This window comes from Rissa tridactyla, chromosome 26, assembly GCF_028500815.1.
Source record: "Rissa tridactyla isolate bRisTri1 chromosome 26, bRisTri1.patW.cur.20221130, whole genome shotgun sequence".
NCBI lineage: Eukaryota > Metazoa > Chordata > Aves > Charadriiformes > Laridae > Rissa > Rissa tridactyla.
This window is the reverse complement of record NC_071491.1, coordinates 861,937-884,558: the sequence shown is the minus strand read 5'-3', so window position 1 is coordinate 884,558 and position 22,622 is coordinate 861,937. Positions and strand designations below refer to the sequence as shown.

The 22,622-nt window shown below is 47.4% G+C and overlaps 1 protein-coding gene across 5 annotated transcripts; it reads right to left on the bottom strand.

The window, feature by feature from the left end:
* Positions 1–125: 125 nt before the first annotated feature.
* On the bottom strand, positions 126–20,638 carry LOC128901515 (deleted in malignant brain tumors 1 protein-like). Of its 5 annotated transcripts, XM_054183577.1 has the most exons (14): positions 20,405–20,638; positions 18,728–18,856; positions 17,113–17,248; positions 15,434–15,613; positions 13,156–13,479; positions 11,387–11,710; positions 9,768–10,091; positions 8,836–9,159; positions 8,055–8,378; positions 7,311–7,634; positions 5,007–5,330; positions 3,930–4,253; positions 1,277–1,600; positions 126–960 (listed from the first exon to the last, which is right to left on the bottom strand). In XM_054183577.1, exons 3-14 carry the CDS (start codon positions 17,126–17,128, stop codon positions 950–952), a joined length of 3,123 nt encoding a protein of 1,040 aa, XP_054039552.1. In that variant the 5' UTR covers positions 17,129–17,248; positions 18,728–18,856; positions 20,405–20,638; the 3' UTR covers positions 126–949. The 5 variants fall into 5 exon arrangements, with proteins under 5 accessions (XP_054039552.1, XP_054039553.1, XP_054039551.1 ...); XM_054183578.1 differs by lacking the exon at positions 17,113–17,248; XM_054183576.1 differs by lacking the exons at positions 17,113–17,248; positions 18,728–18,856.
* Between the last annotated feature and the right edge of the window lie 1,984 nt (positions 20,639–22,622).

Genomic DNA, 22,622 nt, shown 5'->3' with positions numbered 1-22,622 from the left:
CAGCTCATATCATTGTACTTTTGGGAGGTGCCCTAGTTCAGTGTGGCTTTGGGGAGGGCAGAAATGAGGTGAATCTGACCACAACACAGAGCATCACACAGACTCACAGAACAGGAAGTTCAGGTACATGTCTACATTCATATTTGTTTAAAACAGAAGATGAGAAGAGGCACAGAAATGGTTTAAGGCTTGGAAGGAATATCTCAGAGAGCCACGAGGTTTCAGTGTGTCTTACTGAGGAGAGGGCGAGCTATGTGAGGACTTCACTGCAGTAACTGAACACTTATGGGGGAAGGGTGCTGGCTACCCAGGCCTGTCCAAGCCCACACAGCAAGAGCCAAATGTTTATGTATTGTGTCCCTACCATCAGCACAAGACAACTTTTGTGGATTAGAGACAATATTGGCAGGAGAGGATGAACTGGCATGGAACTGTATGACCTATTGGGCAGGGAAGGCATGCTAATGTGAGATGTTTCAAGGATTCAAGTTGACTTCGGGTGCTCAGCAATGTTCTCCAAGTATTCCCTCCACCCTTGAGGGATGATGCCTGTAAACTTGTCTTGTGGCAGGAATTGTGGCCAGTGGGACCACATGCAGGCATCCACAGAGGTACCCAAATTAGACACATCACCCAAAGTTCCTTCTACAGCCAGGGGAGTGAGAGTCATCTGAGGTGATTCAGAGGGTAGCTGGGCTGTGTTGCTCTGTGCAAGTGCCTCTCTCTCTTCATTAACTGAATAGGTTCCCAGGGCAAAGATGCCCCTGATTTGGGTACGTCAGTTGGGTGTTTGCATTTGAATGTGATAGATCTGAGTCTCAGTTTTTTGCTTCTGTATTGCATGCTCTTTGGACTTCAGAAACCACTTTTTTAGGGGGTTAAAGGAATGTCGTGCTCATGTTGGCTGTAAATATCATCTCTCTTCTCCACTCTGGAACATCTGTGAGGTTTAGATCCCACCTGGAAGGAAACGTATGCAATCAAGACCTGTAAAAGCAGCTTGCTTTAGCCTGTCAAGCCACTGAACGTTACTAGTGTGCCTATAATATTAAATGTTATTTAAAAAATGCAAATAGGAAAAATGTGCTGCCACATGGAGAGATGGGAATCATCCCTCAAAACACCAAACTCCAACTCCACATCTCCAATGTCACACTCTTGAAATTGTCTAAGACAAGAGGGTTAAACTGGGAAAGGAAAAAGACCCACCAGCCCCAACATCCAGCCTAGAAGATTAATGTAACTCCTCGTAGGATGGGACATGGATAAAGGTTACCTGAGCATACGATGCCTGCATCTTCTCCATGATTACAGTTGTGGACTCCCCAAGGCCTTGCCGCACACTCAGAGAGAGCTGCTTCTCGTCCAGAGCATTTCACATCGTCCAACCAGATACGGCCAAAACCTTGCCCAAAATAAGCTGAACCAGGGGCAGATAGGGCCGTCCCACAGCCCAGCTGCTGGCACACGACTGCAGCCTCACTCAAGTCCCAGCTGTCGTCGCAGATTGTCCCCCACTGCTGGCTATGAAACACCTCAACTCTTCCAGCACAACGAGTGGGGCCATTCACCAGCCGGAGCAGAGGCACTTCTGGAGTACCTGCACAAAAAGCAATCAAAAAGGAGAAATGAACACAAATACACTGTACCTGAACCCTGCTGGCACATTGTAGGGGATAAGTGCCAACCAGGCTGTCCCATGGATGAAGAACAGATGGCTAAAGAGGACATTCTGGGTGTCCATTCAGTGTTGCTCCAAAGACTGCGTCGCTCTGCGCTGCCTGCAGACTGGCAGAAACACCCCAGTAAGGACTGGGAGTGATACTTCAGGCTCCCAGCCACTAAGGCATGCTAAGGTATGTTTCAAATGGTTTGTTTGAATCGCTGCTGATTCCGGTGACGTGGGATCCTGCGCCTGCTCTGTATAAATAGCAGTCTGCTGGACTGAGCTCTGAAACAAAAATCTAATGTTGTCTACAGACAAAACCTGTACAAAGGGAGCAATTCAAGAGCCTCCAATTAGGTGTCGTTTCCCATCTGAGATGTGATAGGACATCCTTGCCATCCTCCAGCTGTCATGTCAGAAGGGTGTGGGTCTCATAGCTCCAGGTCATATCAGCCAGTCCCACATAGGTGTCCGCATACTGTCAGGTGTCTTATATAGCATTAGGTACGTCCAGGGACATACCCATCACTCCTATCTCCAGGAACATGACGCATGCTCAAATAAACTGGGTCACACATGTGAACTTCGTAATATGAACAGACCGGACAATGCCCATATTCCCGAAACTTTCTTTTGGCGTTACACATTTTACCGCAGTTATTGCAATATTCACCATATGTGTTCTGGATAATTTGCTAGGAGAAAGCAGATTATGGTAATTTATATTAATAGACTTCCTTGACAACTCTCATGGCTGGTAAAGCCAGTTTAACTGGACGATAAATGGTCATAAATGCATCATCCAACACTTTCCTGCACTGGACCAGTGTGCCAAATAAAATTAGTCAAAAGGGAAGGTTAAAATTAGGTTTTTAACAAAGGGTCTGTCATATCCGTAGCTGAGAACCTAGCACTGGGTGACAGCATTTCAACCAGCTTAGCTGCAGGCACGTAGTTTGCTACGTTTCAGTGGTGCCTGGAGACAGGACAAGAGGTAATGGGCACAGACTTGACCATAGGAAGTTCCACCTAAACGTGAGAAGGAATTTCTTTACTTTGAGGGTGGCAGAGCACTGGAACAGGCTGCTCGGAGAGGTGGTGGAGTCTCCAACTCTGGAGACATTCAAAACCCACCTGGATGCATTCCTGTGCCACCTGCTCTAGGTGACCCTGCTGTGGCAGGGGGATTGGACTAGATGATCTCCAGAGGTCCCTTCCAACCCTATGATTCTATGATTCTATGATTCTATGATTCTATGATGGCAGGGGAGATGACTCCTCCTAAAAGAGCATTGAATTCTCCTGAAGTTTCCCAAAGCTCTTCATGGAAGGAAGGAGGGACTCCAGGAAAGCTCTGCCAGCTTCTCACTCTGACATCCCAGAAATGTAGAAAAGAATGCCTACAGGTTGAGAAAACAAGATGCCTGATTTTAAAGAAAATATTGAGATTGTTTAGGATTGCCCTGGAAGACTATTAAACTAGGTTTTTTTGAGCCTGGATAGAGCTCTGCTGATCTGACCTCATAGCTGACCTCACTTTGAGCAGGTGACTGGTGCCTGCGGTCCCTTCAACCTGAAATACCCTACAAGCCTCCCAATTGCTCTTAACAAAGCAAGAGATTTCTTCAGGACCACAGATTGCAAGAGACACTGGAGAGAAAACTGAAAGAGCACTCAGATACAAGTGCTGTAGACACATTCAGTGGTTTCAGGTTTCTAAAATTATCTATGAATCCTGAAATGGGACATTTTATTGCTTCTCATCATAGAGTGAAATGGACTTCTCAATGAGCCAGAGACCAAGGCTTGCTGACAACACTGCTTAGGTTTACGTGTGATCATGTATAAGCGTAGTCTCGGAGGTGACTGTCTATATGACACCACAAGCCCATACCTCAGCAGGAATGGGATATTTCTGGGACCTGTCCAGCCCTGGAAAAGCCTTGGAGGCCTCAGGAGCTGAAACATGGAATACAAACCTTGATACAGCCTGGGGCTTGCTGATGATAACTCCATGATTCTGGATCAGCTTCCAGTGGTGACTGCTGACTGTGGCCAGGGCCATAAGCATTGCATAAATGTCGTGATTTGGGCCAGACGGCCCACTGAGATGAATGAAAGATTACAGAAGAATGGGTTGATGATTAACAGCACACACCAAGAGCAACATGAGCTCAGAGAAGACTTTCCACTGAGGGTGAAAATCTTTCCTCCATGTTTACCTTCCCAATGAAATTGAGACTGAGACACAGAGAGATGTTACCTGAGCACACCACACCAGCATCTTCTCCATGTTTGCAGTTATGGGACCCCCAAGACTGGGCCCTACACTCAGAGAGGGCAGCTTCGTTCCCTGAGCAATCCACATCGTCCAGCCAGATGGGGTCAGGCCCTTGCCCAAAATGAGCTGAACCAGGGGCTGACAGCACTGCTCCGCAGCCCAGCTGCCTGCACACAACACTGGCGTCGTTTTTATCCCAGCCATCATCACACACGGTTCCCCACTGCTGGTCATGAAACACCTCGACTCTCCCAGCACAATGATTTGGACCGTTCACGAGACGGACAGGAGCAGGTTCCACAACACCTGGACCAAAACACAATTGCAAAGTGTTCGAGGAGCTTTGCATAGCTCTGAGAGGGCAAAAACCCCTCCTCATGGGGTCTTCTTCCAAAAAAATTTGTAGACATGGATGTTGATCACCGGAGCATGTAAGCTTTGCTACCTAGATGATCCAATCATCAGCAGATTATTACTGGAAAGAGCTTCAAGGAGCTGAACTCTTGGCTCAGGGCCCTAAGGGAAGCTGCAGATGTGGACAGAAAATGGGAGTTCTGTGTAGCCAGGTCAAGAAGGGCCAGGGCAGCCTGTCTCCCTTGTTTTTCCTCCCCAAATCACCTTCCCAGGAATATTCCCCAGCCATTGTGGCACAGGTCTCTGTCACAGCTGTACCATTCTGATTCTAGAGTGCCTTTTACCTCATTACTCAACAAAACCCTCCCGCACACCACCCACTGATGACACCCCACAGCACCTGGGCCTGCCTTCTCCTTGCTTGGCCCATACTGCAGATGGGATTTTAACTACCTAAATGCACCTGCCCATTTTGTGAGCCAATTTCTTCTTGGTTTCCAGCTGCTGCTCTGGAGGAGCACTGGATTCTCTCATATTAAGCACAGGGTCTTGTAACCCTTAAGAAATCTAAAATAGCACTGGATTCACTCCTTCTGTATCTCATCTAAAAGCAACATCATGGTAAAATGTGTCCCCCAGGGCCACAGACAACTCTTCCTGAAATGTAGCCCCCATTGCACCCCAGATTATATGGCATAGTGGTACCTGAGCACTCCACACCAGCGTCCTCTCCGTGGTTACAGTTGTGGTCTCCCCAGGGTCTGGCCCGGCAATCAGAGAGGGCAGACTCAGCCCCTGCACAGTTCACATCATCCAGCCAGATTTGCCCAGTTCCTTGTCCAAATCGAGCAGAGCTGGGGGCTGAGACTGCTGTCCCACAGCCCAGCTGCCTGCACACCACTTGAGCATCTGTTAAATCCCAGCTGTCGTCACAGACAGTTCCCCACTTCTGGCTGTGAAACACCTCGACTCTCCCAGAGCAGAAATTCGAACCGTTCACTAGTCGGATCGGGGCTGGTTCTGGAACACCTGAACGAAAAAAGTAAGACCAAGGAAGTTTTATTCTGGCAAAAAGGTTGCTGCTAGTCACGTCAGCAAACGCAGTGTGTACCCATTGGTTTAGCATGACCTACAGGAAGAAGCAACACGGAGACAGAAAGTTCAACATGGTTGTTTTCCCTCCTCTTGCCCCCAAAGTCAAGAAAAAGTGCTGTCCAAAACCGAAGACCTCTTTCCTCCCTGTCTTTGTCTGGAAAGATACCCGTGCCCAGACAGCAAGTGCAAGTAACTTTACTGACCAACAGAAAGGACTTTAGCAAGAAGGGTGTCTTAGCCTTTAGCAAGCAAGGCTTCTTGCTTTAGCAAGAAAGCAGAACCATGAGAAAACTGGGATATGATTTATCTCGGCTAGTCTCAGAGCCCTTAAGCATAAACATAAGGATAAACATAAAGGGGCTAATGGGCTGAGCATTGGTACCTGGTGCCATCCAAGATGCCCAGGGAATCCCAGACAACCCAATGGAGTTAGACTTGACGCAGGACTCAAAGGAGATTGGTGCCCTTCTGGATCTGCAATTAGAGTCTGGGCAGGATATAGTGGGACATCTCAGATGACACTAGACGCCTATGTTTAGGCAGCTGAACCTCACTTTTACTACTCTGCTGTGGACCCTCGGTACCCTTTATAGTCAATGGAAGGAAATGAGCACTGCTGGGTTGCAGTTTCTTTTATCTGCTTTGGGCATCTACATCAGGATCGGCCAAATACTGCCATTGACTGCACTGACTCAGTCCTCACTGGCTGCAAAGGGGCAGCAGGGTGTTTAATCCGGAGACAGGTGTCTGTGTTTAGTCAGTGAATCCACTGGATGTTTTCAAGATGTGGGCAAGTAATCAGAGGAAATCAGCTTCTCTCCTGCAAGGGCAAGGCAAAACTTCACCGCTTCTGGGAGGTAAAATGATCATATAGAGGATGAAGAAGAATGAATCAAGCAACAAGTCTTCCCAAAGGGATTTTAGGGATATAAAGGATTGAGAGTGACACTCTACTGTGTCAGGCTGTTCTGAGAAAGACATGGACATGTATAAATTGGAGTGATGACTGCAAGTTATGCAAACCAAGCCTTCAGAGCTACTCAGCACTGGCAAAGCCTCAGCTGGCATAACCGACTAAAAGAAACATGCCCAACAGTTAAGGAGAAAACAGAGAATGACAGGAATGAAAAGAAGCTTTAAAATGTGTCTCAAGAGGGAAATGGGACGAGGCTGAGGTAATGGAAAAGGGATGTAACAGTCTTAATAAAAGGTAGATGCAAAAAATAAATGGTAGTAGTGTGCACTGCAAAGAGACAAGAGGCTGTACATTCTGGGGAATGATAGTGAGCTCAGGGTTTCCCTCTAGTGGCAACAAAGTGCAGTGCTGCAACACTTTGAGAAAATTTGTCTCGGTTGGGGGGGTTTCAGAGAAAACACTGGAAAAACATTGGTGAAAAAAGGTCTCATAAGGTGATTCTAGCAAATGAAGGAGGAAGAGAGGTAGATTAAGTGGGGTTCTGTAAGATTTTTTCATATTCTTGTCTGGAAGTGGAAAGAGAAAGAAAGATGGGCAGTGTATCTTGATTTTTTCAAGTGTGATAAATTCATTGGGATTGTCATTGGCAGCAAAGAGTCCAAGTGACTCTATACCCTCTGTAACAGGGAGAATCACACCAGTCCCGCAATGCTACTGGGTTTACTGGTAACTTACATGGGAAAGAGTCCCAAATTTAAATTCTCTGCAGAGTCAGCAGCAGGCTGGAGTGCAGCACCACTTCATGTGTCATGATTAGCTTTTGAACGGGAAGGAGAGGGGAACACAGATGATTTACCCACATCCCTGCTTGAAGCACTTTCTCTGGACAGTGCTGTGGTTTTAGCATCATAAGATGGGGAAAGGGTACCCCACAGCATTTCAAACATCCCTCCACATGCCCCAAAAGTTGAGCATCTGGTGAAACACATGAGACTTACCCAAGCACACAACACCAGCATCTTCTCTATGGTTACAGTTATGGACTCCCCATAGAGTGGTTTCACATTTGGAGAGGGCAGTTTCAGTCCCTGTGCAGTTCACATCATCCAACCAAATAGGGCCAGATCCTTCTCCGAAAGAAGCAGAGACTGGAGTGGCTAGTGCTCTCCCACAGCCCAGCTGTTGGCAAACAACTTCAGCATCACTTATATCCCAGCTGTCATCACATACCGTTCCCCACTCCTGGCCATAAAAAACTTCCACCCTCCCACTGCAACGATTTGGTCCATTCATTAATCGCAGCGGAGCTATTCTTAGTGTATCTGAAGAAAAAAAACAAGGGCAGGGATATACATTAAGTTGCCATTTGTGTGATTAAAAGTAAGATAAAATGTATTTGAGCCTACTGACATCCAGGATGTATTTATTGAGTTGCATAACGTTGGGATATCTTCCCAAGTGTCTTATTCTGAGATAAGTGGACAACAGACAGCGTAATTTGTTCTGCAAAATACGTTAGAAATCCAAGCTAACGATAGCACACAGCTTCTGGTTACAGAAACAGCTACACACACCCCAAAGAAAAGTGAGAAATTTTTAACAGGTCTCCACCACGAAAGGGAGCTCGCAATCTGGATTCAGGACACTTCAAGACAGATCCTACTGCTGAGGTGGTGCATGAATACCCCTCTTGGAAATAGAAAACCTTCCCCGTCATACAGATGAACACAGAGAGATGTTACCTGAGCACACCACACCAGCATCTTCTCCATGTTTGCAGTTATGGGACCCCCAAGACTGGGCCCTACACTCAGAGAGGGCAGCTTCGTTCCCTGAGCAATCCACATCGTCCAGCCAGATGGGGTCAGGCCCTTGCCCAAAATGAGCTGAACCAGGGGCTGACAGCACTGCTCCGCAGCCCAGCTGCCTGCACACAACACTGGCGTCGTTTTTATCCCAGCCATCGTCACACACGGTTCCCCACTGCTGGTCATGAAACACCTCGACTCTCCCAGCACAATGATTTGGACCGTTCACAAGCCGGACAGGAGCAGGTTCCACAACACCTGGACCAAAACACAATTGCAAAGTGTTCGAGGAGCTTTGCATACCTCAGAGCTCTCTGGAGAGGGCAAACTCCCTTCTTGCAGGGGTCTGGAACTGAACAGGGCTTGGATCCATGATATGTAAAGTGGCACTAGATGCCTATGGCCTCACAGCTTGCTCCCGCGTCCTTGGCTGGAGCTTTTGCAATAAATCAGTCACCTGCAGGGTGATCACAGATGACAGACGAGCACCCAGGTTACTTCCCTAACAGTAGAGCACCGAAATGGGGAGGAGGAAATAGTGCATTTGATAGTGATGAGTCCCCACTCAGGAGCCTCTACAAGCGTGTCCATCAGGACTGGCCAACAAAGTTGCTGGCACCCTCGTCCACAGGAGAGGTCCAGGGACGCTGGCACCCTTCCTACAAATATAGGCTGTCCCTAGTACCCCACATTTCATGACATGCAGTAGTGGTACCTGAGCACTCCACACCAGCGTCCTCTCCGTGGTTACAGTTGTGGTCTCCCCAGGGTCTGGCCCGGCAATCAGAGAGGGCAGTTTCAGTCCCTGCACAGTTCACATCATCCAGCCAAATTTGCCCAGTTCCTTGTCCAAACCGAGCAGAGCCGGGGGCTGAGACTGCTGTCCCACAGCCCAGCTGCCTGCACACCACTTGAGCATCTGTTAAATCCCAGCTGTCGTCACAGACAGTTCCCCACTTCTGGCTGTGAAACACCTCGACTCTCCCAGAGCAGAAATTCAAACCATTCACCAGCCGGACTGGAAGCAGCTCAGCAAATCCTGTTTTGAGAAATAATGAAGACCTCCATTTCTGTTGTATTTTGGTCTGTGTTAACAGGGTAGAGCACTGTGCTGCTCACTCCTGGATTGCATCAGTCTGGCATGACTTTGCTCCTTTTTTCCTATCAGCTCAGCAGACCCTTGCAGTAGTTTCAGTTTCTTAGAGCAGTGGTCTCCAGCTGACTTCTCTTGTTGACTAGTCCATACTAAAATCAGCCAGCTCTGAACCTTTATCTCATCAGATGACGACAGCTACGCCTGCAGCCTCTTATTGTGGTGGAGCAGACTAGGGGGAGTAGCACTGCACTGGCCAGCTGAGCTGGGAAGGGACAGGGACCTGTGGACTAACACTGGCCCACTACTACTATCTGCTGTTGAAGTTTTCTAGCTCTGGTGTTGGTGAACATCAGGTATCTGGTTCTGGGGACTGTGAGACAGGCCAGACAAATCTCACTGGAGCTGCCTATTTCCTTCACAGATGTGAAGTCAACCCACTTTTGAAGCATTCTGTCTCACTTTCTTTGGAAGACCTGGATGTCCTTCAGGATCTGCCTGAAAGGGTCACCCATAAACAGCTTTCCCCATGACATGCCATGAGTGACGGGTACCTGTACAAACCACGCCAGCATCTTCTCCGTGCCCACAATTATGGCTTCCCCAAGGAGTCGCTCTGCATTGGGAGAGACCAGCTTCTTTCCCTGTGCAGCTGACATCATCAAGCCAAATGGGGTCAGATCCTTGCCCAAAGTAAGCCCCATGAGGAGCCAACAAGGCCTTCCCACAGCCCAGCTGCCTGCACACCACTTCCGCCTCGAGCAAATCCCAGTTGTCATCACACACAGTTCCCCAGCGCTGTCCATAAAACACTTCGACTCTCCCAGAGCAGTGGGTCGATCCATCCACTAATCGAAGTGGGGCAGGTTCTGCAAAGCCTACAGTGGAAAAAAAAAAAAAAAAAAAAGAAAAAGAAAAAGAAAAAGAAAAAGAAAAAGAAAAAGAAAAAGAAAAAGAAAAAGAAAAAAAAAAGAAAAAAAGAAAAAAACCCAAGAAAGTATCTGGCGCAGGGTCTGGTGTATCTGTCCTCCACCTGCCAATGAACTTAGCATCTCTTACAGTTTTGCATGGGAAAACATTGTGTAAAGAGGCAACACAAGCACCTCTTCCACCACCACATCATGAGCTGCTCAGCAATGGATTTTACAAACTTAAATATACTTGGGATGGTGGAGGACAAGCCCCAGTCTTGTCTGAATATGGATTTCTAGTGCCTTTAAGATGCTCTAGCCTCTGTCTGTCATTCCATGGGGTTTCAGGTCTGCTGTGTGTCTTGCTTTTTTAGGTCTTTATAGATGTTGCAGGTCCCTTAACACACACTAGAAGGTACTAGATACCTAGAGGTGCCAGAATCACTCTCATGCTCTTTATCTCTATGCGCCTCTCAGCCTCATGTCAATGATGTTTTTACCGACAAGTCAATGACCAAAATGTGGACTTCTCAATATATTAAGACCCTACAAACTTTGCAAAACTCTGGTTACAAAGGAAAGGAACTAATTGGCACCTTGTTACAGGAAAGGCAAGCAGAAACCAGCTCTTCTCCTTCCAGTGTTGTCTAAACGATCAATATATTCATAATAACTAGCACACCAGCAAATGCCTAATGGTGATCCAGCTGTGGCATATGATGACTCTTGCTTGACCAGACAGCTGGTGAACTGGGAAGGTGGCTCTGGGAATCATGAAGGGAGACTTGGAGGTTTAGCCTTGGACTACAGTTACATGGGAGGACCTGATACTAATACACTGGGAGGGATGATGCAGAGCATGGGAAGAACCTCGCTCAATGCAAGAGGTTTTGGGGAGCTTCAGAAGGAACTGTGTCTACCGGCATGAGGATGAGGTGTTGGGGCTGCCAAAGCCACTGCTCTCTGCAGTGAGAGAGGATGCTCTACCAAGGCATCCACTAGACATGTGCATGGGGAGCCTTACAAATAATTCCTGCAGCACCACTGTCTTTTACCAGTGGCTTATGTGGTGGTGGATTTTAATGTAGGAGAAGAGGCAAGACAACTCTAGGGCTTAACAGTATGAATCACTTTTTTATCTTACAGTTCTCTTGGATGTCAGGGTTAGCGCTGCTCTAAAGGGAACAGGGCCTCCTACAGCACCTCCAGCATCTCCCCACACCCCACAAAAACCCACTTGTGTCATGCAGAGTGGGATTTACCTGAGCACACAACACCAGCATCTTCTCCATGCGCACAGTTATGGCTTCCCCAAGGTTTTGCACTGCATTCAGAAAGGGCAGCTTCAGTTCCTTTGCAGGCCACATCATCAAGCCAAATGGGGTCAGGCCCTCGCCCAAAGTAAGCTGAGGAAGGAGCAGACAAAGCGGTCCCACAGCCCAGCTGCCGGCATACAACTTCAGCATCAGTTATATCCCAGTTGTCATCACAGACGGTTCCCCATTGCTGGCCATAAAACACCTCCACTCTCCCAGCACAGCGACTTGAACCATTCACTAATTGCAGCTTAATTGGTTTTTTAATTTCTGCATTAAAAAAAAAAATAATAAAAAAAAGCAACAACAAAAACAGGATCACGGATTGCACATGGAAAGATTGCCTAGAGTTCAAAGGCAAGGAAATTTCTCTGCCAGTCTGTCAGGACTTGACAAGGTGAAGGCTGATGAGGACCAAGTTCTGTATCTTCCTCTGTGGTTTCAGAGCTCAGAATTAGAAAGATCAATAGCATAGATTGGGAATCGCATATGAAACAGCACTGTGCAATTCCCGCTGTGACGTTACTCCATGGGTGGGGACTCACTACAGATCAAGACAGCCACATGTCTTATGGACCTGTTGGTGGCTTCATGTGAGATGGATGTTGAAATTCTAGTTAGTCAATGACATCTGCGGAGCTGCTCAGCTGGCCAAATGTTGGCATTGGATTCAATTGCCCAAACAAGCATTCAGCAGTGCTGAGTGGAGCAGCGTTTGGGAAATACTGACCTGAGAGAGGCCAATGGGCAGCCTGACAACCTCCCAATCCCCTTTCCATCTCCTGGGATCCATGGCTCATTTGATCAAGTTTTACTCCCCAGTTAACCATGATGTAGAGGGGTAGGATACACGTTCAGGCCTTCCCCACCCAGTTCCTGGAGCTCAGCATTCATTAGCATCATGCTGTGACATTCGAGTTAGGTGTGGCTCCCACACAAGTGACCCACAGTCCCGGTCTGGAGAATAAACCCATCCTCGAGGAGAGAGTATTGTCACAAAATACAAATGGAAAGAAGCCACTTAAATGCTGAACTTCCCTGGCGTATTTCAGCCGTGAAATATGTGCACAGAAAGCATGTGTCTCCAGGTGGGGATCCTTCACTCTCCTTGCCCATTAACGTCATGGTGGTGGCGTAAGAGGCAAGAATAGTGTGGAACAGGGGAAAAAACCCCTATGATCTTGGTTCTGCCCCACTAACAAAGCTAGCAGAAACACCACCATCACCCCTCCACACACACTGTTTAACTGGTAGAACTGAGATGGGTAACCTTGTCCTTGGCATAGAATCATAAAATTGTCTAGGTTGGAAGGGACCTTTAAGATCATCGAGTCCAAACATCAACTGACAAAACCATCACTAAACCATGTCCCTCAGTATCACATCTACCCTTTTTTTATATACCTCCAGGGATGGTGACTCCACCAGTTCCCTGAGTAGCCCGTTCCAATATTTGATAACCCTTTTGGTGTAGAAATTTTTCATAATATCCATCCTAAATCTCCCCTGGTGCAACTTGAGGCCATTTCCTCTTGTTCTATCCCTTGTTACTTGGGAGAAGAGACCGAACCCAGTGCCTGAAGCAGTCAACCCCATCCTGAGCCCTAAGGGTAGCACTGAGGGAGAAATAAAATTTTGCAAACAGGCTTAAAAACCTCCCTCTACACAGCACAGCCTCCTGGGATCACATGGGGAGCAGTGTAAACGTGAGTTACCTGAGCACACAACGCCTGCATCCTCTCCATGATTGCAGTTATGTTCTCCCCAGGGTCTGGTCCTGCAGGCAGAAAGGTCAGCTTCTGTACCGGTGCAGTTCATGTCATCCAGCCAGATACGACCAGTTCCTTCACCAAAGTGAGCCGAGCCAGGGGCTGACAGTGCTTTCCCGCAGTCCAACTGCCTGCATACGACCATGGCATCGGACAGATCCCAGTTATCATCACACACGGTTCCCCACTCCTGTTTCCAAAGCACCTCAAGCCGCCCCGCGCAGCGGCTTGGGCCACTCACAAGTCTGATGGGAGCTGAGTTGGCAACACCTGAATCCCAAAACAAGCCAAGGTGAAAAACAGGCATGAGCCAGGTTTCGACTGAGAGTGGAGAATGTAACATCCTTTTCCTGCAGGAATTGCATTTTGATCTGACTGGGGAAGGATTGATGGAATGCTCACCAGTTTTTTTCCAGCAGGAACATTATAAGAAAAGGTTGCTGGCTAATTAGTGGTGTAAATTTCTTGCCCAGATAGTGTTAGGACCTCTAACACATCTCTGTATCTCTATAAGCAGCTGCAAGATCTTAGTCATCTAGGGCAGTTCTGACAATCGGATTCCTACTAATATGTCCCTCCCAGACACACATCAGATATTTAAAACCTTGGATGAGAACCAATCATTTCCAGTCATGGAACAATCCCAGGCACACTCTGACATGGTGTGTGACAGCTCTGCACCACAGAAACCCTAGACTGTACCCTGTACACAGTCGGGAAGATGAAAAGAAAACCTCAGATTATGGTCCGTAGGAAGACGGAGGTCCCAGAGTAAGTGCCTCTGTACAACCTGAGCTGCTGTTGCACTATGTGTCTCAAATCATCCCTCCCCACCTTCATTGTGCAGCTCCCTGCTCCATACACAAGACTGTGAATGTTCCTCCTGAGGTCTGCCACTCTCCTTGTGTTGTGCAAGTTGTAGAAGAGAGCTTTCAGGTCACTTCTCTCAGTAAAAACTAGGATATCCACATCCTTGGCCACAACATTTGTCAGAACTTTGCTATCCAGGGCTTGCTCACTTGGTGCCATGTGGAGCATGGTTTGTTCACCTAAACGAAAGTTTCGAGTGCCATTTATAGACCTTCACCCTCCAGAGCAGTAGTTGGAGTCCAGGACTGAGAAACTAAGGCAAATCAAATGGCTATTGGCACCTACACTAAGGCAACTGCCTAGAGTCCATAGATTCACCTCCCAGCTGCTGACAGTTGCAGTGTTGTCCGTGCTAAACAACTGGACTCCCACATCATGCAGAAAAGAAGGTATTTCCAGTCAACATCCATCCATAAGGGAGGAAGATCTGAAGTAGAGAAGGGCCTCTTTCTCTTTATGGGTGTAAGGAAAATCTAGGCTACTGGAAGAAGATGCCAAAGATCCCTCCTTATTCAGAAAGGCCCTGTCAGGTGCTTAAACTGTGTCTACATCTTTCATCCTGAGTGCTGCTCCCCACGGCCCTTTTACACTTATATCAGAGGCTCTAGAGCAAGGGTTGCCACCTAAGGCTTGCCAGGTCCACTCTTCTACGCTGTTGGAAAGCACGGATATTTTTCTAACAAACTTTAAATTCCCAGATCATTCCCCTTGATCATTTGCAGGTCTGTCACAGCCTTTACTTCATCTTAGCCCCTAAAACATCCTCATCTTGTACCGGGTTCTGTTAAAAAACGTCACTGTCTTGGGATAATCCTTATCCAATTCTTTTACTACTTTTTGGTTTAAATTATTGGATTATGCTGATTTGCAGGATATAAATGCAGCTGTATTAAGCACTGACTCTGACAGGGAGGCAATGGAGGTCAGCTATGCTTATTCACTCTTAGGTCCTGGTTCCCACACAGACTGAGATTCTAGGGTGGGGGAAAAAAATGGACTATGTTCTGGATTACACAGATCAGTCAAAGGAAGCTCTATCTTCATGCTTGCATTTGTTTTGTTCCCAGGGTTTGTCTCTGTATGTTTGCACAGTTAATGCCTCTAAATCTCTAGGTGACCTTCAGAAGACAAATTATCATCTCTACTACTGTCTTCTCTTGTCTCAGAAATGTTAAATCCTTTTCCAGTGCCAGGAGTTAAACCCCAGGCTTCCTGGATCTTCAGTCTTTTATTCCAGCCACGAAACCCGTTTCCTCGCCAAGGCTGGGGATACAAGAGGGTTCAATCCACCATGAGTCCCATTATCAGGCTGTATCTAGAAACCCATTCTCCAGGAGTAAAGGAGAAAACTTACCCCAAAGACATGCTAAGAGGAAGAGCACGGTTTCCATTCTGATTCCAGTGGAGGCAGGCAGGGTCCCACTATGGCCATCCCTGGATGGGAGACTTCCTGGCGGTCCCATGGTAGCAGCTGAGACTTTATACAATCCAGCTCCTGAAGGTCTGGTTGGCAGGGTAGAGCAGGAAGATCGTCCTTGTAGGAGAGATAAAGAGCTAATGACTGCCTGGGGAGGCAGGAGAGAAGACAGTAAGGACCAAGAAAGGAGGCAGATGACAAATATTCCTTACCCTGACTCCTCCCTTTAATTGACCTCTCCCCCTTCAGCCTCCAGTGCTGGCCCCCTCCCTCCTGTTCCTTGCATATCCCTACGCTACTTCCCTCTTCCCATGCTCTTCTGTTCATTAATAATATATCAAGGGAAAATAATCCCTGCTAGAAAGCACTGAATCTTTTCTCCTCTGTTATTGTTTTATCAAAAGCAAACTGTTTCCGGCACTTCTAAAACCGCGGTTCTCCTGGCAGGACTAGCTCATGAACAGGCAGTGCTCTAGGAAGACCTCTTGGAAAAGGTAGGAATGGTCTCTGTGTCTGCTTGTTCCTCTGACTCTTAAATGCTACCTAGGAACAGGGATTGTATGGAAAACAAGAAAACACTTTTTTTTTTTTTTACTGTGAGAATGATCAGACACCAAAGCAAGCTGCCCACAGAGGTTGTAGGGTCTCCATCCTTGGAGATATCCAAAACCTGACTTGATATTGTCCTTGGCAACCTGTTCCAGATGACCCTGCTTGAGCAGGGGGCTGGACTAGATGAGGAAGAAGAGGTTCCTTCCCACCTCAGTGACTCTGTGGATTAAATCCCGCCTGAACTGAACTGGGGGACAGAGAAACACGGTCTTCATTGAGTGGTGGTGGGGAAGGGTCTCTTAGGAACTGGCTGGGGCCACATTCATGAAGTCACTGTAAACCTCTTGCAATAATGAGAACTTCAGGATCAAAGAGCTCAATGCGAGACATTGTCCGAGGACAGCAATGCAGCGTGTGCAAGTAAGAGGTTGAAGTAGGGAGCAGAAGGCAAACAAGGCCTCTGGAGAGATATGGCTTACAAGGAGTCTGCTTAACATCAGCTTGGATAAATAACACTGGTGAACCTACATTCCTGGTATTTAATACTGGTGATTAAAATAATGTTTGTTTTCAGAAAAACTTTAAGTTAGCCTGCAGTTTGTTTATTTTCAGGACTAAGTCTTCCCTTAGAGAAGTGTTTTTCACTGGTGAATTCCTGAAAAGCAGACTTTCTGAGACCTACTGGGTCAAACTCACAGTCTCCAGTTCAGATTCAGCCTGATGAAGATGCTTTCAATGCCATGGACCAGGTTTTTTGTGGACAGAAATTATGGATGAATTATTGGACATCTGTGATAGTATGATTGGCCTTGACTGCAGAAGATGTCCAACATGGACATTTGGAAGCATGAGGAACAATATAAGGTGCAGGACTCACCTGATTGCCTTGTTACCTGTCTTGCCCCTGGCAAGAAGCTTTATTAGTATGCTGACCTTCAAGTGTTCCTAAGCTGCTATTTCATCATCCTTTGCTTTCCCTTCTTCAGAAGAAACAAAACCAGCTCTCTTGACTTCTCCTTATTGATCATATGTTCTAAGTCCCTGGCCATTTTGGTATCTCTTACCTTTGAGCCAAACCATGGTACAGACCAAGACTGAATGCAGAAACTCTTTGGATGACAGCAGATATTCGGGTGGTTCAATTTATTTGATCTCTCCTATTTTTTTCTCCTCTCTGCATTATGGGGATATGGAAGACTACTAGATGGAAGAGGAAGCACATTTTGAGTCATATTTGCACAGAAAAAGTGTCAAGAAGTGGACCTTACTGAATCAAATGCCATGAAGAAAATTGAACAGATGAGCTGGCCAACTGGGAAGAAAGGCTTGGAACAGAGCAGCCTGCAAGAGGCACAGAGACCATAAGCCAAGAGGAGCGATTCCATGAGATATCAGAGCAACAATGGACAAACCTTACCTTCTGTGGATAAAATATAAGCAACACCCTCTGTCTGTGAAAGGAGCCACTGAGTCCTCTGTGCCCAGATCTTTGCCAGAAGTGCAAATTAGTCTCCCTGCTATGCCTTAGTATTTCACATTTTCAATCAGGATATGTCTTTCTCAAGTAGCCATTGTTCCTTCAGCTTGCGTTCTGATCCTGCTATTTACTATTTGCTTCAGCTTCAATTGGGTTTGTAGTTCCTTGTTTACCCTTCAATCCAATTCCTATTGACCTTGAATATAACCCTATATATCTTCTTTGTCCCCACTTACTGGAAACAATACGTCTTTGGCTGAGTAGTGTAGCAGCTCTGCATTCCTCTGTTCCTACCTCTCCCTCTGCTTTTGAAAGCATCCTGACTTGGCTTATTACCCCTCCCTGTATTTGAAGGAGGGGAGTCTGCTGCATTGCTCCTTTCTAAAGTCTTCTTAAGAGCACGTAACATAATTTGTTCAGGCAAAGCTGTGCTGCAGCATTGACGTAAATCTGCCACATGAACAGGATGGGAAGGAAAGCCAAATTGTGCTAGATGTAGGATGAGCCACATGTGGCTTGAATGGAAGTGCTTGAATAGGGCACACAGACATTTTGAGCACAGCACATGAGTGAAGGCATTTGACTATAGTATATAAGACCAGAGATGTTTTCTAAAGGAAGAAAAGACAGGAGCTGAGGACAAACCAATGACCTCACCCACAGGGAACAGTCCCATAGCACCAGAAGAGCAGAGCAGGATAATGATAGAAGTGGGACCTATCAACAGTAGACCCACCAATCACCAGGTGAAGACAAGGTAAGGAGCCAGGACCAAGGCAGACCCAGGAAATCCAAGCAAAAACTCAGCAACAGGGCTGGGAACAGTCACACCCACATCAGAGCTCAAGTAAGGACTGAATTCCAACCATGGGCTACAATGGAGTCCCTGGGCAGAGAGTGTGGGTGTAGGTGTAGGCTCCAGGTTCAGGGCAATTAAGGCCTACTAATGCATTGAGCATCCTGAAAATAAAAGAGGGGAAAAAATTCGTCCTGATTTTGGTGGTTTTACCTTGCAGTTTTATATCTCTCTCTTTACATGTTAGCTCATCACTGCAAGGAGCTGCTTCCTTGCAGGTTCTGTGGAGGCTCAGGGGTACACAAACCACAGAGGCATCACACAGCTGAGCAGGGATACGATGCTGCAATCATGGGTGAGCAATACCTCGTGCCAGCTTCTCTATCAGGAAAATGCATTTAGATACCTTGTACGCTCAGCAGAGGTCATCAAGCACTCCTAGGAGGCAGCTGCAGCCAGGTGTCACACTCAGACACACGTACTGGAGATGTCTAAGGGAGAAGATGCCCCAGGCCTGGCTGAGAAGGTGGATATCCTGAAGGGAAGACAATGCAATGCTAGGAGAATTGCTACGAACCCTCCACCGTACCGCAAAATCCTCGACCCCCTCTTTTCAGTTGCATTAGCTATCTGGGCAAGGTTGGCCCACAGGACCATTGCTCAGCATCATCTCTAGAAACAGAGGTGGATGCAAACAAGCTCAGTTGAACACACAAAAAATAGGTTTTACCACTGAAGGCACACATCTTGATGATGCAAGGAATCTCTTTCGTCCCAGGGAGTGTGCGTTGGTCAGACAAGAGTTTGTGCAGCTCTGAGTTACTCCGCTCTTTAGAGCCAGGGACTACTTGTAACCCCTCCTTTGTCTTCCCCATGCCAAGGAAGAGTGTGAAGATAGCCTCTGGAGATGAGAGACAAGGAGAGAACATCCCTGGCAGAAAAGGAGGGTAGGAGTGGGTGACAAGGCGCAGGGAAGGTGAGTGAGGGTTGGGGTAGCAGCTCTTCTTTGCAACAGCTGATCCGGCAGATGAAGAAAAAGAGGCTTGAATAAAAACACATCTCAGGCTACCAAGGACCATGGCTTTCTCAAAGACATGCATCAGTCCAAGCTTAAGTTCTTCCTTATAGCTAGTCTGAACCTACCCTCTTTCAGTTTAAAACCAGAACCCCTTGTCCTGTCACAACAGGCCCTACTAAAAAGTTTGTCCCCATCTTTCTTATAAGCCCCCTTTAGGTACTGGAAGGCCACAAGTAGGTCTCCCAGGAGCCTTCTCTTCTCCAGGCTGAACAACCCCAGCTCTTTCAGCCTGTCTTCACGGAAGAGAATATAGACGAGCTCCCCATATTATCCCAAATGCAGCAGTCTGGCAAGATCCCAAGCATTGACCAACAGCTTTGGCCAAGGGCAGAACTGCTGACACCAGGACAAGCATTACAGTTATTGCCCAGCTAATTCATTTTTCCATCTGCCTTTTTTCTTTTAAGCTACTTTTAAGGTTTATGGGTAGAGATGCCTAATTTTTATAACCCTTCTCTCTCTAAGTTCCAGCTGCATTCGAAAAACATATCACCTTGTCAGCCTGAAGTGCCTATTCATGTACCAGGGACGGGGTGCTGAGCAACCTGATCTAGTTGAAGGTAGACCTCCCTGCTCATTGCAGGGCAGGTTGGACTAGATGACCTTTAAAGGTCCCTTCCAACCCAAAGCATTCTATGATTTGATGAATCTACCCAGCAGAGAAACAGGGCAAGGAACCCCACCTGTGTGCTGCTGTCTGTGCTCGTGAGGGCTGGGATTCAGTTCCCAAATTAGACACTTCTCAAGGCGTCTAGGTGTTGGTGCCACAGTGGGGCAGCATCCAGCTGTCCACCTGTGGCTGTCTAGTGACATCTGAGGGGATCTGAGTGTCCACACTCAGTTGTCAGCTATGGATCAGATGACACTGATTGCATTTCAGTCCCTCACAATGTCCTATTTGCTTTGTGCTGCGGGCTGTAGAAGAAGCAATAGTGGAAGAGAGGAACCACTGGCAAAGAGATGCCAAGCCAAAAGCAAAGAGAAAAAAAATCCCACCAAACTTACCCCAGAGACATGCCAGGAGAACGAGCCTCATGTTGGTAGCAAAGATACCGTGCACTTTTAGTCTCCACGGGAGAGCAGAGCAGGGAGGAGACAGGATATGCACCCAAGGGACTGGCTATTTGAGATGTCCTCCTTGTCGTGGCTCCTCCCCTTCACCCCAAAAACCTCTTTCTGTGCCCCATGGCAGGTGCTCAGCAAGTACGAAAAGCCAAGCCTCTGCCAGGAAGCGGCCCTTGTGCCATGAGCATCACGTAAGCCATGGGATTGTGAAACTGGGCTGTTTTGGGAAGCTGCTAAGCAAACAAGTCCTCTCTGGACAGCTGTTTCTGGACTATCAGTGACATAGGTGGTGGGAGACAGGGTTTTGCAAGTTGTCTTGCAGGACTGGCTTCATAAACATGGCATCAGTGCTCAGGTTTATCTGGGAAAATGGGTAGGATCCGATGACGCTGACGCAGCAGGAGAGGATTTAAGAAACCTTTTCCCACTGCTGAAAACAGCATCTTCCAAAAGTGGAAGTTTCTTCCCATTTTTCTCCTGAGTTTGTCCCAAGAGATGGGAAGGCTTTGCAAATTTTGTTGGTTTGTGTGTGTGTGTTCACAACCCAGTTAACTTTTTGGTTGGTGTGAGACCTCCTCCCAGTCTTGACAAAGCCAGATGTGAAAGTGGCAGGATACTCTGTCCCTGGATGGGACAGACAGGCTCCAAGGTCCCCTGTGAGGCTGAATCACCCAGACAGTCGCACAGCTGAGCAGGGATATGATGCTGCTGTCATGGTTGGGCTCTACCTCGTGGCAGCTTCTCTATCCGGAAAATGCATTTAGATACCTTGTACGCTCAGCAGAGGTCATCAAGCACTCCTAGGAGGCAGCTGCAGCCAGGTGTCACACTCAGACACACGTACTGGAGATGTCTAAGGGGGAAGATGCCCCAGGCCTGGCGGAGAAGGTGGATATCCTGAAGGGAAGGTGATGTGTTGCTGGGAGAATTGCTATGCAACCTCCACTGCACCACAAAATCCTCGACCCCCTCTTTTCAGTTGCATTAGCTATCTGGGCAAGGTTGGCCCACAGGACCATTGCTCAGCATCACCTGTAGAAACAGAGGTGGGTGCGAACGAGCTCAGTTGAACACACAAAAAATAGGTTTTACCACTGAAGGCACACATCTTGATGATGCAAGGAATATCTTTCGTCCCAGGGAGTGTGCGTTGGTCAGACAAGAGTTTGTGCAGCTCTGAGTTACTCCGCTCTTTAGAGCCAGGGACTACTTGTAACCCCTCCTTTGTCTTCCCCATGCCAAGGAAGAGTGTGAAGATAGCCTCTGGAGATGAGAGACAAGGAGAGAACATCCCTGGCAGAAAAGGAGGGTAGGAGTGGGTGACAAGGCGCAGGGAAGGTGAGTGAAGGTAGGGGTAGCAGCTCTTCTTTGCAACACCTGATCCGGCAGATGAAGAAAAAGAGGCTTGAATAAGAACACATCTCAGGCTACAGAGGACCATGGCTTTCTCAAAGACATGCATCTGTCCAAGCTTAAGTCAGGCCCGTATTAAATTCAGTATCAAAACTTTGTGTGGTGGAGGAAAGCATTGCATCCAACCGAGAGCAGATGAATCATAGAATCATAGAATACTTGGGGTTGGAAGGGACCGTTAAAGGTTATCTAGTCCAACCCCTCCTGCAATGAGCAGGGACATCTTCAACTAGATCAGGTTGCTCAGAGTCCCGCCCAACCTCATCTTGAAGGTTTCCAGGGATGGGACGTCGATCACATTGCTGTTCCAGTGTTTCACCACACGCATTCTAAAAAAGTTCTTCCTTATAGCTAGTCTGAACCTACCCTCTTTCAGTTTAAAACCAGAACCCTTTGTCCTGTCTCAACAGGCCCTACTAAAAAGTTTGTCCCCATCTTTCTTATAAGCCCCCTTTAGGTACTGGAAGGCCACAAGAAGGCCTCCCAGGAGCCTTCTCTTCTCCAGGCTGAACAACCCCAGCTCTTGCAGCCTGTCTTCACAGAAGAGAATACGGACGAGCTCCCCATATTAGCATTTGAAGACCATTCTCATCTGGTTGCTTAGTTTTCAGTTTTGCTCACCGAGGACATTTTCAATCTCTCCATCTCTGTCCTGTTTTCTCTGCTTAGATAGCTGTTAGTGCCTCCCTTCTGGCCAGTCTCCAGCAGGCCAACAGCTGGCCAATGCCCTTCTTGAAAGGTGATG

Excerpts from the sequence above, each read along its gene's own strand:
- LOC128901515 (XM_054183576.1), bottom strand. The coding sequence starts at position 20,435 with ATGAGGCTCGTTCTCCTGGCATGTCTCTGGG. Across the intron at positions 9,160-9,767 it reads TGCTGGCGTGGTTTGTACAG|GATTTGCTGAGCTGCTTCCA; the intron begins GTACCCGTCACT and ends TTCTCAAAACAG. Across the intron at positions 1,601-3,929 it reads TGCTGGTGTGGTGTGCTCAG|GTACTCCAGAAGTGCCTCTG; the intron begins GTAACATCTCTC and ends CTTTTTGTGCAG.